The sequence below is a fragment of the Oncorhynchus mykiss genome, chromosome 1 (assembly GCF_013265735.2).
Source record: "Oncorhynchus mykiss isolate Arlee chromosome 1, USDA_OmykA_1.1, whole genome shotgun sequence".
Classification (NCBI taxonomy): domain Eukaryota; kingdom Metazoa; phylum Chordata; class Actinopteri; order Salmoniformes; family Salmonidae; genus Oncorhynchus; species Oncorhynchus mykiss.
Genome location: NC_048565.1, coordinates 77,295,725 through 77,314,288, shown reverse-complemented (window position 1 = coordinate 77,314,288; position 18,564 = coordinate 77,295,725). Strand labels below are relative to the sequence as shown.

Sequence of the window (18,564 nt, the reverse complement as noted above, 5' to 3'; positions counted from 1 at the left end):
GATGTTTTGTTATATGAACATTGCCTCCTGTTGTGGTCTGAGAGAGGGTGGGCTGTCTCTCTCTCCAGTGCTCTCCTCAGTAAGCTGATCCTGCTGGCACAGGGTGTGGGGAGACTTCCTTTTCTGGAAGGACCTGATGCGTCATGTTAATGATCCGCTTCTCACTCCTCTCTCCCCAGCCTGCCAAAGGAGCAGGGTTCTCATTTGATATCGCAGCCCCGTCTGGGAACAACATAAGCAGCCTCTTACCGCTCAGGAAGCACTCAACGCTGGAGTCAACCGTCCACTGATCATTTGGCTCTCTGTGTTCTCTGTGTAGCTTTGTTTAGCTCTCTGTCCTCTCTCTCTCTCTCTCTCTCACTGTTCTCTCTCTCTGTAACTGTGTGGATCACGCCCCCACTTCTCTCTCTCTTGCGTGAGCTCTCTGTCTCTCACTAACTCCCTCACTCCCTCACCCATCTCTCTCTCTCTCTCTCCCTTTCTCTCTCTCCCTTTCTCTCTCTCTCTCTCTCTCCCTTTCTCTCTCTCACTCTCCCTCACCCTCCATCAGTTTCTCCATCAGCTTCAGTCAGACTAGAAGGGAGTTGGAGGCTACTGGGTCTACTGTCAGATAGGCAGCACTAGATCCAACAACCCACAGGATTATTTACCTTTAAAGGAATATACTCTTTTCCTTGATTCTACCTCTTGGCTTTCTGTCTTCCTTCATCAACATCCACATCCTACTCTTACTCTTCTTCCTCCTCCCCCTCGTCCTCCTCCTGCCTTTCTTTCTCCTGCTTCCACACCCTGCCTCTGAGTGTGTTGGAGAGAGGCACTGTTCGCGCGGCAAAGCGGTTCGAGTGGACCTCAGTGTGAGTGTGAGTGTGAGTGTGAGTGTGTGAGTGTATGTGTGTGTGTGAGCCTCTCCAGTCCACTCTCTCTCTCAGTGGAACAGCCCTTTTTAAATGGACTTTTATATTGGTTTGAGACTTTATCACCACTGAAAGCAACACCACTGCCGAAGCACTACTGTACATGTTGGAATAAAAACTGATCAGAAAATCTTTAGTCCCAAGATGAGTGAGGAAGCTAAAGATAAAACCACTGGCAAACCAGCGCATCGTAAGAAGAAAGGCAAAAAGGTATGTAAAGGAACCAGCTTTTGGTTGTCTTTGTAAAAGCTGTGAAATGTGTTTGTATGCAGTGGTTGGTTTACACAAATGACTCCTGCTAGTTGTTTGTCTGGGATTTTAGAGTAAGTTTAAAGAGATCAAAGTGGTATGTTTCATAATAAAACAAGCCTCAAGTAGGATGGTGTGTGTGTCTTCACGCGTGTTCCTGCACGTTAACTTTGGTTAGACATTTGGAGAATGGAAAAATACTTTGTTTGTTTCTTGTTTCTTCAATGCAGAGATCATAAAATGTTAATAAATACATAGACTTATTCAACAACAGAACATATTGTACAAAGCAGTTCTGCATATAATTGTTTTTGTGTGTGTGTGTGTGTGTGTGTGTGTTTGTTGTAGTGTGTATTTGACTCACCAGGAATGCAAAGCCATCATGAAAGGTCTGACTCACAAATCACTCATCGTGACCACTGGTTGCTCTGGTATTTCCAGTGCACCTGATGATCTAAAGCAGCCTCATTATTACCTAAGCAGCCACTGTAAGGATGAAGGGGTAGGGACAGCCTCAGGGTTTGGGTGTAGGGAAGCATCTGTTGTTGTTGCTCTTCAACAGCGTCAATGTGAGTCCACTGCTGTACTTCTGACACTGTCCTTCTGTCCCCAGAGGCCGTGATCAAGCCTTTGGATTAAAGGTGTTCTTAGGCACAGCACAGTGTTCCTGTCATGAAAAACAATATGTTTTTGTGAGTGTGTGTGTGTATGTGTGTTTGTAAGCAGTACTAAGTGCTGTGCTGTGCTGTGCTCCTGGGGCTCTGTTGTTTTGTCAATGGGGTAAGCCCATGATAAATAGGATGCAGCAGGTTCCACTGATCCCTACAGGGCAGGACAGAGAGGAGGCCTTGGCCCGGGGCCGGAGGCAGGTGACTGGAGACCAGGATAGGGGAAAGGCTAGAGGATTAGGGAAGCTTTGAGGGTATGGCTTTGAACAGGGGACCGGGCAGGGTTATCAGGTTGGGATAATTGTGTTGGTATGAATCTTTTGGCAGGGCCATGGCTGATACTGGGATGAAGTAAGTTCCTTTGTTGCCCCCCAATATCTCTTAGTGTGTGATGTGAGAACTGATATCACTCTGCTTTGTTTTAATCAAAAATCAAATTGTTGTTTTTGTCCCCAAAATACATGCAGCCACATGGGAACAAAATTCGGCTGGCATTCTTCTTGCTCCCTCTAGGATGCGCATATCAATTGCACACTCACACACACACACACACACACACACACACACACACACACACACACACACACACACACACACACACACACACACACACAGGGCCTCAATTTGTAAAAAATCAATGGCCACAGCTCAAAGGGTTTCTAAAGCACAGAATGTGAAAAAGCTGGTTACACAACTGAATCACAGGAGAACTATAACCTCTCCCTTTTGAATTTCATAAATGTACCACAAAACTTTCAACCAAAAGAACAGATGGCTTGTCTGCCTAAATTCCTCTGGCCAGGTATTTGATTTGTTTCACATAAGCAGTGATGTAATGTGTAGTAATCATCACAGGAAATACTGCCCTCACAGGAAAAACACATGATTTCGTTCCGTTTTTATTGTTATTGTTTAGTTTCTTATCCTCTTATGTTTGTTGTGTACTAAATATAAAAAAACTATGAAAATAAAAACTTTGATGAGTTGTTTTTCCTGTGAAACATATTGCGTTGCATTCCATGTCTGAAATGTGCCGTATAAATAAAGCTTGATTTGATTTGATCACATGAAAACATGTGTTTTTGGAACACTTCACATGTGAAATTCATGTGGTTTTGGAACACTCCACATGTGAAATTCATTAGGTTTTTCTGTAAGTGTGGTGTTCTATGGCTAGGAAAGCCTTTTACTTCTTGCCAACTATGCATGTCAGTAGTGCTTTGGAGACACGAGCACCTCCCTTATAGCTAGGTTGGCGTCTCTATTCAGCTACTGCATTCCACTCCTTGCCACTCCTGTCATTTGCCAAAGAGACTGAGATTGCCGAAAGGTCAGCCTCTTTGGCAAATGAAAGGAGTGGCAAGGAGTGGAATGTTAGCTAAAACTGTTACCCAAACTCAGTGGCGACCAGTCATTCAGGGCAGGTGAGGCAGAGCCCCACATATTTTGAGCCCCACAATAAATACTTTTTATTTTTTTAAATATAGTTTTTGGTCTTGCCTGTTTTGCATGTTATTTTGGCATTAATATGTGTCACATATCAGTTTGCAAACAATGTAAAAAAAAAATATATATAATTGAGTTAATAAAGCCGCATACAAACATGGTCTCTCTTTTTTTTTTTTTTTAACAAGGCAGCTCCAAAATGCAGGTGTGTCAGCCTAGCTCAGTGCTTTCTGTGGTAGAAAATATGGAGCATTGCACTGTGATTGGCTCAGTGTTCTGTCACTCATGGGGACACTACATCACCACCAAGTCTAAGGGTAGAGCTCGAAAATTCTAGTCCCTTGGGTGCTGCCATAGAGTTACATTAGAAATGCCCATCCAATAAGGCTCAAGGTCATTGTCCACAGATAAAATGACGTCAAATCATGTTATGTACAGTAGCTTTGATTGGACTGATCATGTCAACATCATACTTCCTAAATCTTAGCTAGCAGTCATCATCATGAATCAAGTCGACAATCTACTGGCAAATAATTTTTAATCCTTTTCATATAAAGATAAATAATGAAGAGAAATTATAGATAAAACGTATCGGTGCTCATTGGCCATTGGACATAAACATTACACAACAAGTTGGAAATCGCAAAATCAACTATGAGTGGTTTGGAAGGAATCAGTGACAGTGGCTAACTGCAAGCATTGTAAAGCAATCACTAGCCTGCTATTCAGTGGAGTGGCTGTTTGGTCCCAAATCTGGGATTAAGGGGATCTTTTCCAAGTTTAAAATTATAAGCATTCAACATTAGCCATGCTGTCAAAACAACTGTTAACTCGGAACTGCGAAAACTTGACTTCAGTGAGTTCAAGACAACTGGGAGACGGGAATAAACGAGCTCCGACTGGGAAAATACATTTTGTACGGTTATCCAACTCAGAATTGTAAATCCGGCCTCTTTCTAGAGCTACGACCTGAAGATCAATGACGTCATCATGATTCAACCTTGTTTTTTTTCCAAGTTCCCAGTTGTTTTGATTACAAAATTTGCCCACGAAGGACTGCCATGCAACCTTCCTGTTCAAGTGAGCACAGCACAACAGGGTGAGTACAAAAATGTATTGTATGCTGTTGCATAAATAATTAAATATGCCAAGGAGATACGTATATGGTAGCTAAGAAAATAATAAAACGTGCTTGTTGTGTAGTAAGATGTTAGTTGCCCATGTGCCTCACCCTAATAATTTACCCCTATTAATTTTGCCTACTGTTCTGACTTGGTGGTGCACATGTAGCCTATAACCTGTTTTAGAGAAATGTAATCATTGATTATTGTTAGAGCTTTCATTGTCTGCTTATATGCCCCCTTTATTTATCCTATGGTTCTGATTTGGTGTACAGGGTAGAGCACTGTAAGAACGGCCCATGTTCTGAATTCTGAATTCTGTTTTTTTAAAAGGCAGTAAATTAGGCTGAATGAACAGACAAGGCTTCGCTGATAGCCAACTGTAGAAGCGGTAAGATGTTGGGACTGCTTTTGGGACAGCTTTATGTAGGTCGTTTGTGGACACCGTTTGTTACTGTTAAAGTGCAATTAATGTATTTTTGTGTTGTGTTGTGTAGTGGCTTTGCTGGCATGCATCCCACTTTTCTTTTTTGCCCCACCAAGATGCTAAAACATGCTAAAATCGCCACTGCCCAGACTACCTCCCCTACTGCATCTAACCAGACCCGTCACTCCAAATCAGTGGAGGCTGCTGAGGGGAGGATGGCTCATAATAATGGCTGAAACGGAGGAAATGGAATGGCATCAATCACATGGAAATGTTATGTTTGATGTATTTGATACCATTTTACTCATTCCGCTCTAGCCATTAGCACAAGCCCATCCTCCCCAATTAACGTCCCACCAACCTCCTGTGCTCCCAATGTATTCTATGGTACAAGCAAACATCCAGTACAGCATTGATAACATCAGGACCTAAATCTAGAACATTGTCAACATTAGTTACCTCACACCTCAGGATCCACAAATAGGCTCTACCATTGGGAGGATAATCAGTACAACTACTGGTGAACGATCTCTGATGAGGGCATGATACTGAGAATACCTTCTCTGCCATATGCATACAAATGTATACCTCTGATGGAATGTTAAAGTGTGTGTGAGCAGCAGATAAGCATGCCAGATGTGTTAATGATTGTAGCCATGGCAACTACTGTTCAGAGAGCGAGGGATATAGAGGGCGAGAGTGAGTAGAGGGAGAGTGAGCAGAGGGGGCCGGTGTTCTAGTCAACCCTGTAGCGATCAGGCCAAATATATATTTCATGAGACTCCTGATGGGAAATATTCAAGGATGCAATCAAGTACAGTATATTTTAAACGAAGGCTGCTGACTTCGACGATTACGGAAATGTTATAAATCAAACTGAAATGTAATTTGTGTCTGTGTTTGTGTGCAGCTTCAGATCCTAATGCCTGTCATTCAAATGATGTAGGATCCTGGAGAGAACGTCAGTATACAGTAAAATAATGTGATTGATAAATGAAGATTACTAATATGATACTCCTCCCTTCTTCAGCATCTAGTTAGCATTTATTCAAAGTATATTCAATGTATTTGTTCATGTAAATATACTGTACATAGGTGAAGGATGTACATACAGCTGTGGGTTTGCTCCAGACACAGCTCCTATCATTGGAGGACAGTGGGGATATCCTGGCCTGTCACCTCACATTGCAAGAGGGGACAGCAGGTAATCTGTCTGTCTCCGTTGTCATGGCAATGACCCAACTCTGTGATGCTAAACTTCTGCAACTCAGTACTAGAAAGGTGTTCCTAATGCTTGGTATACTCAGTGTATGTTAATAATATAATAATAATAATATAATAATAAATGCCATTTAGCAGACGCTTTTATCCAAAGCGACTAACAATCATGCTGTATGGTTGGTTATTGTCTGACTTTGACAAAGGTAGTGACACTTGGAAATATGTTTATCTATGTGAGACAAAATTATGTTATTTTGTGAGGTCAAAGGTGAGGCATTGGTTTATTTAGGAAGGACAAATATGATGTAGGGGACTGGAATTACTCTGTAGAGTTTTGCCATTTCTTTCTTCCATCTTTTGTTTTAAATGATGGCCCAATGCCTTGCTCCGTGGCAACGGGACTGATAGTGCAGTGCTCTGGTATTTGTCTTAGTGAAATAACTCTGACAGTGACTAAGAGCCCTGTGTTTAGAAGATTGGTGATATAATCCCATATCAGAGCATTGTCGATAACAACACAGTCTTTCTGAAAGTGCTGACAGAATTCTCCCATGCAATACGTTGAAGTACCAGTCTGTGTTTTTTATTCTAGATTAAGTTAATGGACCTGGCACAGAGTGTATCCTTAAGCGGAATAGGTTTACGCTTTAGATTAGAAAGTATATCAAGAGGAGCAGGATGTGTGTGTGTATGTGTGTGTAAGAGAGAGACAGAGAGAAAGACAAGACGAGAGAGTAGCCCAGACCAATGGGAATAGAAGAAACAAAGTGAGGGGGTGTGTGTGTGTGCGCACTGTGACATACTGATGTATCAAATTAATATTTTGTTTTAATGTGTAATGTTAGTAATGTTGTGGGAAAACATTGTTGGTGTGTGTGAGAGATTTTCCTTTTCCTTCTCCTACGTCACCCCTCCACCTCACATTTTTTAAGCTCATGGGTGTGGCATGATAATCATACACCACCGTCCTTAAACGTGTGCACGCAGACACACACACACACGCATCTTCTTCTGGGATCTTCCTTGTGCTCCTCCAGGCAGATGGGCCCCAGCACAGCTGCATGCCCTGGGGAGAGGGCAGAGGGATCAACCTGTCAGCCAGTCAGAAGAAAATCAGACACAAATGAACTGTATCCGTCTCCCACAGCGAGAGAACGAGAAGGAAGGCAGAGCATGGAGAGAGACAGAGATAGACAGACATAACGCACATTACATGGAGAGAGAGAGAAAGAGAGAGAGAGAGAGGAGGACAGCAAGATCATATGAGAGAGTGAAATAGAGTGAGAGAAAGAGAGCATAGAGAGAGAGAGAGAGAGTGAGAGAGAAAGAGAGAGAGAGAGAGTATTTATACAGCAGCAAACTGGCACTAAATCATCGTCACGGTGTGTGGGTCTGTTGCCATGGTTGTGGAAGCGTTTCTCTGAAGCGAGGTAGGGGGAGTTAAATAAATCAACATTAGCCTGACCCCCACCCAATGGCATTAGTGCCATTTTCCGCTGTTGATGTAAACCAATTCTAGATCAGCAGGATGGCTCTTTCCTTCTCCTGCACCCCAGGCCTTTAGGGTAGGAAGTGAGCATGAGGCGCTGTCGCTGGTAGCTCTAGAAACCAAACCCCTGGACCAGAAATATGATTATTGTCACACACAAACATACACATATGCACAGAGACACATATCAGACACTCTTAGAAAAAAGGGTTGCAAAAGGGTTCTTTGGATGTCCCCATATGAGAACACTTTTTGATTCCATGTATAACCTTTTTTGGTTCCAGGTATAACTCTTTTGGGTTCCATCTAGAACCCTCTGTGGAAAGGGTTCTACATGGAACCCAAAAGAGTTCTACCTGGAACCAAAAGGGTTCTACCTGGAACCAAAAAGGGTTATTCAAAGGGTTATCCTATGGGGACTTTTTTGGTTCTAGATGGCACCTTTTTTTCTAAGAGTGTAGGTATCCAAGCACATACAATATCAGATGTAATGAACCAGGAATTCCAGGAACAGGTGTCTTCCACCCACAACAGTCCACCTTTTTAACCTGGTCTCCGTTCTCTTCTCCATCAGTGTAGAACAATTCTGAGAAAATGTCACCCTTTTGTGAGTTTCATGGTCAGCACCTGAGAGAGTGAGTGTACCAGCTTGTACTCAGCTCAATAGAAACCGGTGTCTTTCTGTTCCTCTCTTTGTGCATGGTCACAAAACATTAATGCTGAGTCAAGGTATCCCCTGAAATGTTGCTGAATGCTTTCCAAATCCGAGGGCCACAAGGCAACTGAAAGGCCCACATTTCAACCTGTTCTGGCTCAGGCTTTGATGTCTTTGAGCCTATTCTAGAAAGCTCTTTACAGATGTAGGATCTTTATTTTAACCAGTTTGCTACAGCAGGAAAATAATCCTACAGCAACAGGAAATAGGAACTATTGTGTGGATAATAATGAACTGATATTTTTGTAGGGGTTGATACATTTTTTGTAAGGGATAATTGAGTGTGAAATTACAAACTTCAGAAGCCTTTAAAAACCTCAAACCATGAAAGTTCTCCTGCAACAGGGTGATCAAATTAAGATCCTATATCTGTATGTGGTCCTTTGGCAGTGTTGCTGAACCTCTGGCATTGCCTCCATAAGATCATTCTACAAAAATGTCTTCATGTTCAATGTCTTGCTTCTTGCTCACTCCGCCTGCCACCTCATCGACTCCAAAGAACTGTCAGTCCTGGTCTGAGTCACCAGGACGCAAAAACCCTTTTATCAAGTCTGAGATCTTCTTTAAGCTCTCCTGAGTGTCACCATGGCAACTGTAAAAGCTATTGAAAAGAATATACTGAGCTCTACCAAAAATAATTTATTAAACGCTGTACATTGACAGTGAATAATTTCAGCTTCAGTATAATTTAGCAGGGAGCAATGTATGTCATGATATTAGTCAACCTATGCTTTTTTTAAATAATTGCTTCCAACACTCTATGCCCCCCTCTTTTGGGGAAGAGCACATTTGGTTAATATAGGAGTAATATAGGACTGTAGCTATAATCTCGCAACTCTTCCCTGGGGGAAGCTCTTTGCCGACTAGGCCAAGCCAGACAGGTCCCTTCGCTCGGTCCTCAGGTTGAAGGATGGCTGTAATCCCGGTGGATCCCCAAAACACTCCAGAACATCACGTCACGTCTCTGCTTGGAGCCACAGCGTTTTTCCCAGGCTCTCTGGTGTCGGAGTAGGAACCCGATAGGCTGCTCCTGAGACAGGGGGCTGGGGGTGGAGAATGTGGTCTGGAAGAGCATTTAAATGTCCCAGTGCTCCCAAGGGACGTAGATCTGGGGGTGACAGCGATGTAACATGACCCCACAGGGAATAACATCACCTGGGACAGCCAGCTCCCACACAGTGAGGGAGAGAGAAATGGTGGAGGAAGGAAAGTAGGGACAGAAAGAGCGAGAGACAAGCATACAGACAGAGAGAGAGCGAGAGAGAGCGAGGGGGGGATAGGGAGAGAAAGAGAACATCTTAAGCAGAGAGGGATGTCAGCATATAGAGAGAAAGGAAGCCGTGAGAGAATGTGAGTTCAGAAGTTGAATTAGAAAGTGGAAAGATAGTGAGAGGTCGATACTCACACCTAAAAAAAAAACTCCTCAGTCATGCGATTCAAATTCCCATTGGATTTTATACAGAGCAATGCCATGACCAGCTAATGACACAGTAATGTCACAATATTCATAGTGTTATTATTGCAGACTGGCAGTAGTGATGCTGTTATGATATTTTTAGCTCTCTGAAAACTGAGTAGAACAGGAGAGGAGGTGCCCCTTGTCATAATTTATGGTGTAGTCTAAGTGACCGTTTTGAAGAGCCACACTGAGCCTTCACTGATTCAGCTACTTTACCCAACACTGTGTTTGGCCTGGGTTCACAGACACACACACTCACTCATGCATTACAATTATCTTCACCTCACTATTCATAATAGAATGTGTGTGTGTGTGTGTGTGTGTGTGTCTGTGTCTTTAATATTCTTTAAAAGGAAATGGATATTCGATTGGCAGATCCAAAAGTTCACTTACATAGCTAATAGAGGAATGAGAAACAGGGTGAGAGAGAAAGTGAGTTCTCTGGTAAGCAGAGATGGTGGAGAAATGAAATGAGAAATCAGAGTGATAGGTTCAGGGTTAGGGTGAACACAGTGCGCTACATCCACTCTATGCTGACATGCTTTTAGCATATAGATGTGATTCATCAGATTTTCCTTTGAGCCTGGGATAGTCCATTCCCCCACCATAGGCTTTAATGAGGAACCCAGAGACGGTTGGTTCTGTTCTGTCATTACTTCCCTCTTTTCTCAGCAACAAATTTGAGATTATATTGCTTCTGTAAGAGTGTTTTGCAAAAAAACGTACCATTACAAATCTGTTTTAAACAGTAGAAACATGCAATACTGAACTAAAGGCTCAATCACAGAATAGATCACTGAGTACTTCTCCTTCAGTTTATTTTATAAGCCTGTTTTGTGTGACAAAAAAGCAGCCTTTTTGAAGAGGAGTAGTCGAGGTTGGACGGGGGTAGTCTCAGTCGGAGGGGGTGTGAAATTACTGCAGGGATAGAAGGCTAGGCCAGGGAGGGCTTTGGGGGGTTTGTAGAGGGCTAGTTTGGTAGTTAGTTGTTGTTGTCAGTGACACATTTCTGGAGCCTGTGGTCAATAGGAGTGTGGAGTGTAACAACCTCCCACCAAGACTGTGTGAGACTGTTAACGAGATACCCCAGAAAGCAAATCAACAGTGGGTGTAAATGCACGTGTGCGTGCATGTGGTGTGCATGTAGTGTGCCGCGAGCATGTGTACATGCGTGAGTGTTGTATGCGTGTGTTTGTTTGCTGTGAGGACTGTGCGGAGTGTGAGGACTGTGAGTATTGTGAGAACTGTGAGGAGTGGGAGGAGTGTGAGGACTGTGAGGAGTGTGAGGACTGTGAGGACTGTGAGGAGTGTGAGGGTGTGTGCTTCTCTATTTATATGTGTGTGTGTGTCAGAGAGACAGGCATCAAAAGCAAGAGGCCACTTTTCTAGGTACAAAGAGCACACCATAGATCTATCCTACTTAACAAATATGGATGCATGTTGCATGTTGGCGTCTTCTGTCAGTGTTCACTACGTCTGTGATCTTACAGACTCATAGATACAGTTTCATCTCGGGGTGGAGATGCCCCCTATTACCCTACATATAGAACAGGCCAGGGTGCCGGCAGGAAGGCATTAGCCCGGCCAATCCCTCAGCCAGACACTAATTGAAGACAGAAAGCCAAGCTGAAGCCAGAGCAACCAGAGCAGCCATCGTAGCTTGTTGCACCAAATGTCCTGAGTTGTGCCTCACACACACATACAGTGAAAATGAATTCTCTCTGACACTTAAAGGGATACTTTGGGATTTTGGCAATGAGGCCCTTCATCTTCTTCCCCAGAGTCAGATTAAGTCATTTATAAAAAAAATGTGTCTGTGGGTCCAGTATAAAGTAAGTTGCTAAGTATTGTTAGCACAATTTCAAACTAGCATTAGCGCAATGAGTGGAAGTCTATGGGTATCTGTAGCACAATGACTGGAGGTCTATGGGTATCTGCTAGTACGGTTGCAGATACCCATAGACTTCCACTCATTGCGCTAATGCTAGTTTGCAATTGTGCTAGCACTAGTTAGCAACTTCCTTCAAACTGCATGCAGAGACATAAAAAATCTGACTCTGGATAAGTAGATAAAGGGTCTCATTGACAAAATCCTGAAGTATCCCTTTAATGATATGTGATTAATGCGAGCGGAGAGAACAGGGAGGGAGGGTTGGAGGAAACATCAGAGGGGTCTGAAGATGATATAATGGAGGCCGGGAGGGTAGAGTGGATGGGTGAGAACTGGTGGGGGAGGGAGGGAGGCTCTTATCCATTTGTGTCATGAATAAATCTCAGCAGATAGGAGCAGCAGCAAAGCTCAGTTTGGAAGAGAATGGTGGCCTTTTCCCCCCTCAGGATACTGATCACTTCTTAGACCGGCAAGGTCAGCTCTGGATGTCATCTCTTATTGGGATTGGGATTTGGGTAGGATAAACTGATCCTGGATCTGCATTAGACAGGTGACCTTTCCCCTAAGGCAGAGGCTATCCCTTTCCACAGGCAGGCCAAAGGGAGATCCTGGTGGTGCCCGTCTATGAACCTGGTAGAGCTCCAGAAGCGCTCCAGATCTGATGGGTGGCTCTCCAGACTCTGGGCAGAGGCGGTTGGTCAATGGGGACAACAAAAAAGTGAGAGGTGTCAGTGTGGCTGAGTAACAAGTGTAAAAACCTGAGTGGGAACATGGGGAGAGGTCTTTGCATTTAGAAGACCTTCTTGTCCAGTGTGATTTACAAAAATAAGTGCATTCAGGGAGGAGACAACCACAACACATAGCTTAATAATCACCCTCTTCAATATAACACAGAGGAAACACAATGGAAATCTCTGATCTCTGGAATTACCACATCGAAAAGGTGTTACATAAAGCTGTGTGGGAAGATGTGATCAACTCTGAAAGTCAGAGTCCACATGATGAAATACAGTCAGCTAGGAGTACTGCTGTGGAGGCTATGTATCTGCTGGGATTTGACTCTGGGTGTGTGTGTGTGTGTGTGTGTGTGTGTGTGTGTGTGTGTGTGTGTGTGTGTGTGCACGTGCAAGTACAAAATATATTTGGATCTCTCCCTCTAGATTCTTCAGACACGAACACTTTACTAGTGGAATTCTACAGGCTCCAAGTCTGAGCACTTAATAACACACTTACTAGACCGGCAAAGTCAGCACAGCCCAAGATCACTGTCCGGAGGCTGAAACCCCAACAGTGCACAATACAGCCACGACTGTGAGAACCATCCCATACACGCATGCACTCACATACACACACACACACACACACACACACTCTCTCTCTCTCTTTCTCTATTACACTACAACCAAGCTTATCTTATACCTATTCTATTGAGTCAAGTACTGTATATCTAGACATGTGCAAATAAATAATGTAAAGGAATAATATGTCAGAGAAACCTCTATGTGATATGTTTTGGATATCTTGGTTTAAGGAAATAATTGCAATAATGGGTGGTTTTGTAATCCAAGCCACAGCTGCGATTAGCTGAAAACCACATTGCTATTGATGGGGCTTCGTCCTGTGAATTGGTAATGTAATGAGATGGTACTGATACTGAGACAGCCAGAGAGGAAATTGAGTTAGCATGAATTCTGCTCACTTTAAAATCAGTTTTAAGTTGGGTTTATGCAAAGAACCTAGGCAGATATAATCAGATCTTCAGACAAGGAAATGTGTCCTTTTAGTGGGTGCTTTGTAAAAATGTCTGTCTATTCCATAATGCTATCTGAACTCTTCCATCATCCTCTCAGTCTGTTTGGGAGGGGATATACTCTGGTCTTTCCAGGGATAAAGGAGGAGAGTGGATCCAGCTTCCATAGTGGGGATTTACCTTATTATTCTAACTATAATGCCAGCTAATTAGAGCTGTCGAGCTGCTGATCATTTGAATTAAGGAACACTGTCTGAAGAGCCGAACAAATGTCAGATTTTCTATAGAGAGACGGTTAGGTCCCAGTTGAGTGTGCTGCTGAGTATCAGGAGATTTTCTATAGAGAGACGGTTAGGTCCCAGTTGAGTGTGCTGCTGAGTATCAGGAGATTTTCTATAGAGAGACGGTTAGGTCCCAGTTGAGTGTGCTGCTGAGTATCAGGAGATTTTCTATAGAGAGACGGTTAGGTCCCAGTTGAGTGTGCTGCTGAGTATCAGGAGATTTTCTATAGAGAGACGGTTAGGTCCTAGTTGAGTGTGCTGCTGAGTATCAGGAGATTTTCTATAGAGAGACGGTTAGGTCCCAGTTGAGTGTGCTGCTGAGTATCAGGAGATTTTCTATAGAGAGACGGTTAGGTCCCAGTTGAGTGTGCTGCTGAGTATCAGGAGATTTTCTATAGAGAGACGGTTAGGTCCCAGTTGAGTGTGCTGCTGAGTATCAGGAGATCACACAAACACTGTTTCACTGTGGATAAAGGCAACCCCAGAATGAGCCTGACAGAACAGGTTATGTGATAGAATTAGATTTCTCCAAACAAATTCTTAGAGTTGACTCTTTCAAAGGAAGAAAAAAAGACATGGATAACAGCTGACGCCTTACGAATATTGTCAAATCTTATCTTAAAGCCCTTCTCACCACTTATCTTTGGCCTTTCACTGAATACAGTAAAAACAATCATCTAAACCTATACCCTCATTCACTGTGTGGGGAAATAAGGGGCAGGTTGCTTCACATCTTATGTATAGACCATGTCATAGAAATACAGTATAATTGATTTATTTATATGGGACCATGTATCGCTCTGCTCTGAGTAGTGCACTAATGAACCAGCATAGTGTTATGAGTCAGGGTCATGGTAGTTGTAGTGTAAGGAATGAAGCTGGATTAGAAGCAAACACTTCATCTATCACCCATCAGAGTGCCTCTGCCCTACTCACATTGACAGATAAAAGAGCGGCGGAACATTCAGCGGTTCTCACATGGGTTCTCACTCTCCCTCATCATCCCTCTCACTGTCTCTCTTGCATATGGTCCTTTCTCCCTCTATCACTCCATACGTCTCTTGCTTTGTTTACCTTTCTGCTCTATCTGTCAATCTCTTACTTACTGATGACTGGGTGACAGACAAGTGAAGTCAGAAGGCAGGATACTCCAGCCACCCTAGTCATAGACTGTTCTCTCTGCTACCACACGGCAAGCGGTACTGGAGCGCCAAGTCTAGGTCCAAAAGGCTTCTAAACAGCTTCTACCCCCAAGGCGTAAGACTGCTGAACAGCTAATCAAATAGCTACCCAGACTTTTTTTTACGCTGCTGCTACTCGCTGTTTATTATCTATGCATTGTAGCTTACCATTACCTACATGTACATATTACCTCAATTACATCGATTAACCTGTACCCCCGCACATTGACTCGGTACTGGTACCTCCTGTATATAGTCTCGTTATTGTTATTTTATTGTTGATCTTTTATTTTTTACTTTAGTTTATTTACTGAATATTTTTCTTAACTCTTATTTTTCTTAAAAACTGCACAGTTGGTTAAGGGCTTGTAAGTAAGCATTTCACTGTAAGGTTTACACCTATTGTACTTGGCACATGTGACAAATAAAATGACATTTTATTTTATTTGAGGCGGGTAGAGATTCTACACACAATCCTCCCTCTTTGTACACATGTACAGCACACACTGGCACACGTCTGTACATCAAAGCCTTCATTATCCTCTGCCTGCCAACAAGTAGGATCAGTGGCCTAGAGAGTGAGAGAGACAGAGAGAGCAAGAGAGAGAGAGAGAGAGAGAGAGAGAGGCAGAGAGAGCGAGAGAGAGAGAAAGAGAGAGCGAGAGAGAGAGAGAGGGAGAGCGAAAAAGAGAGAAAGAAAGAGAGAGAAAGAGAGGTACCCCCCTGAGTGTGTTGATAGCTTTAAAGCCTGAGCGGAAGCAATGAACACTTGCTGTTATGTCCGACTCTACATCTATTTCCTCTCCTGGAGACGCGCCACTGAACCCTGCATCTGGAGCATTTCCTGGAAATCTGCTTTAACAAGCTCCCAAGAGTGTGTGAAAGTATGATTGTGTATTTACAAATGTGTGTGCCTGTTCATGTGAGTGTCTATGTGCTGAGAGGGTGCACACTGTGTGTGTTAAATGAGCCCTTAATTAAAATGAAGTGAATAGCTTGAGGAGTGATTTGGGTCAGACAGAGAATGGGCTCTCCTGCTGTTGACGAGGGAAGTCTCTCTCTATGACCCAGATAATGATAGTTCAGCTCAAAGCACTAATCAATGTGGGAGTGTCTCATTGCAATGGCATAACCCCATTAACAGCCTGTTTGAGTTGGATAAGTCATCTCTGAACCAACCAACCTCCCCAAATGGCACCTTCTTCATTTCTAACTGAAAGCACATGTCAACTATAACTATACGCATCAGTCTCAACTCTGGAGCAGACAAAAATACCTTAACATAATGTTGAATGTTAATAAGCAACAGTGCTCTTTATTTAATCTCTGTGTAGACAGACAGTCATGGCAGAGAAACACAGGCAAAGAATCCTTTATCATGCCAGCCAGCCAGTGTGTCTCTCTGACTGTGTCTCAGCACAGATGAATCCATTTAATCTTCTAACAGAACTCAAATGCTGGAAATCTCAGACATGAGTGTAGTTCCAATATCAATGTCTGTCGCTGAAAAATGCCAAACACACTGGAAAAGTCCGTTTGTCTTTAAGACTAAGATTAAGAACAGACTCTTTAAAACAAATCTGTAATCACAGGAGATTAAAATGACTGGCAGCCGGGCAGATGCATTTCAGATGTTTTTAAATCTGGTAGGTTTAGCTAAGAATGTGTGCCAAATATGTGTGAATGTGTTTTTTGTAGCTCAGTAGCCTGCCATTGAGGTAGTCTACTCTTCTGTCTTCTATTTGCGGCTCTGTGCCTGCGCGCCCCTGTCAGTTGCCTAGGAGACCGCGCCAGGCGCGCTGACCCCTCCAGACCAAAGCAAGCGCACGCAGAACGTCGGTGTAAACTACAGGTAGCCTAACCTCAATTTGATATGAATTCACAGAGCGAAACACGGCGCATGGATTCAAACTGTTTTACTATTTCTCAACATCTCCTTTTAGTAGATAAACAGGTGGGTCAACTGATTTGTTATATTAATTAATGTATTTTATCCCCCTACTGCCCATTGCTTCATTCATCTGACCCACTGTTGTCTCATGGGTTGCATCCTTTCAGGGTGAAGCTCATTAGTTGATCTCCTAACTAGATTATCTGAGCTGTTGGGTGATTAACTCACTGTAACCCTTATGTCACTTGTTGCTAAAGTGTGCTGAACAGCCTGCTTTTTCCATAATGCCATAGTTGTGTAGACCTTCCAGGTTAGGCTATTGTTCTGTTTGTAGCCTTGTAGGTCTTACAAACGTTGCTGTTGCTTTTCTGTTCTGATATGTCTGATACTGTTGTAGGGGATGTTAGATTATTGTCTTATCTTTTCAGATTCTATTCCCGAACAGAAATTCTCCCTTTCTGTTGTTAGTTTATCTAGAGGCCATACTCAACGGTAGAAGAACCAATGAGATTCCTCTGTGGATCTGTGTTTGAATGCTAAGCTTTGACCTCTCAGCTTTTCATTTCCCCTCTGCCTGAGTAGCAATGACAGTATGGGGTCAGTGGAGAAGGTGAAGAGACAGCCAGGGTGGCTGCGGTTATGGGGATTTAGAGTGATATACGCATCGGTGCCCAAATGTTATCTCAGCGTTGAGGTGGAGATGATGACAGCTTTCATGTGGGGGTGGGAGAATGAGAGCGGCGGGGGGTCTTATCCCCCACCCCCACAATGACTCCACTGGAGTGACATTTGAAATGTCCATTTATGTGTGACTGAAGTAGCAGCATTTGAAAGGAGTAAGAGAGGGGGGATGGAGTGAGGAAAGGGAGGGGATGAGGAAGGGTGTTGCTTATGAGGTTCGCCCTGGATCTCATCTCAGCGCTATAAGGCTTGTAGGGAACATTGATAAGTGCCTGCATCTTCTTTCTGGGATATTGTGTTTCAGAGATGGAGAAGATGATTGCATCTCATTGATGTATGACTTGGTTTAATGTTGTTGCTGTGATAGCCCAGCTAGCACATTTGGATCCTTGGAAGTTGTGGGAACGTATGTTTTTCATTTCCCATTCAGGTAGTGACACTATAAGTTTCCTGACCGGTAATAGAATGTTCTCTGAATGTTACTAAAGTTCTTGGTACAATTTGAGAACATTACTTTAAATAGAACCATGAGGTAACCTGTATGCTGAAGTACTGAAATTTCCAAATGAAGAACCTTGTTTCTTGATGTTCTCTTAACTATTTGAGAACATTCCCAATGTCAAACCAGTTGGAGAACGTTCCTATAACATTACCATAATTGAAATGAAATGTAACAGTGTTTTGAACTTTTAGGAAACGTTCTTTTTAAGTAATGAAATCAAGAAAATTATAATATTTAGCTAAGTTCCTTAAATGTGCTGAGAATTTTCCAAAGTCAAGCAACTATCCAGGGCTGAGTTTCCCAAAAGCATCGTAGCACTAAGATCATCTTAATTCCATTTAAACTAAATGGACTGGACGAAAGATGATCGTAGTGCTACGATGCTTTTGGGTAACTCAGCCCTATTCCATTCCCAGAAAGTTGTATGCAAAATAACAAACCGTTATGTGCTAGCTGGGATGCATCGATCACAAATTTTTGATCGACTGATGTTTACTTTAGGTCCGTTTTCAGATCCACGTAATGTGAAAACTAAAGTAGAATTGACAGCAATGTGTTTCTTGTAGACCTCAGAGAAGAGGCTATGCTGATTTGCAGTCATTTCTGAAGATCTCATGTCTGGCACTCCTCACTGTGTTTTTCTCGATTAAGGAAGTTGTCTGTGTGGAGATCCATAAT

At 43.0% G+C, this 18,564-nt stretch overlaps 1 protein-coding gene across 2 annotated transcripts in view; it reads left to right on the top strand.

Annotated features, from left to right (window-relative positions):
- Positions 1-488: 488 nt before the first annotated feature.
- LOC110529831 (ankyrin-3) overlaps positions 489-18,564 on the top strand; it is a 165,430-nt gene continuing 147,354 nt past the window's right edge. The window contains exon 1 of one of the 2 annotated variants that reach the window (XM_036985839.1): positions 489-1,124. In XM_036985839.1, the coding sequence (XP_036841734.1) occupies positions 1,059-1,124 (66 nt within the window). In that variant the 5' untranslated portion in view covers positions 489-1,058. Of the gene's footprint in view, positions 1,125-16,651; positions 16,767-18,564 lie in introns of those variants that run through there. The other variant, XM_036985833.1, reaches the window with a different exon arrangement.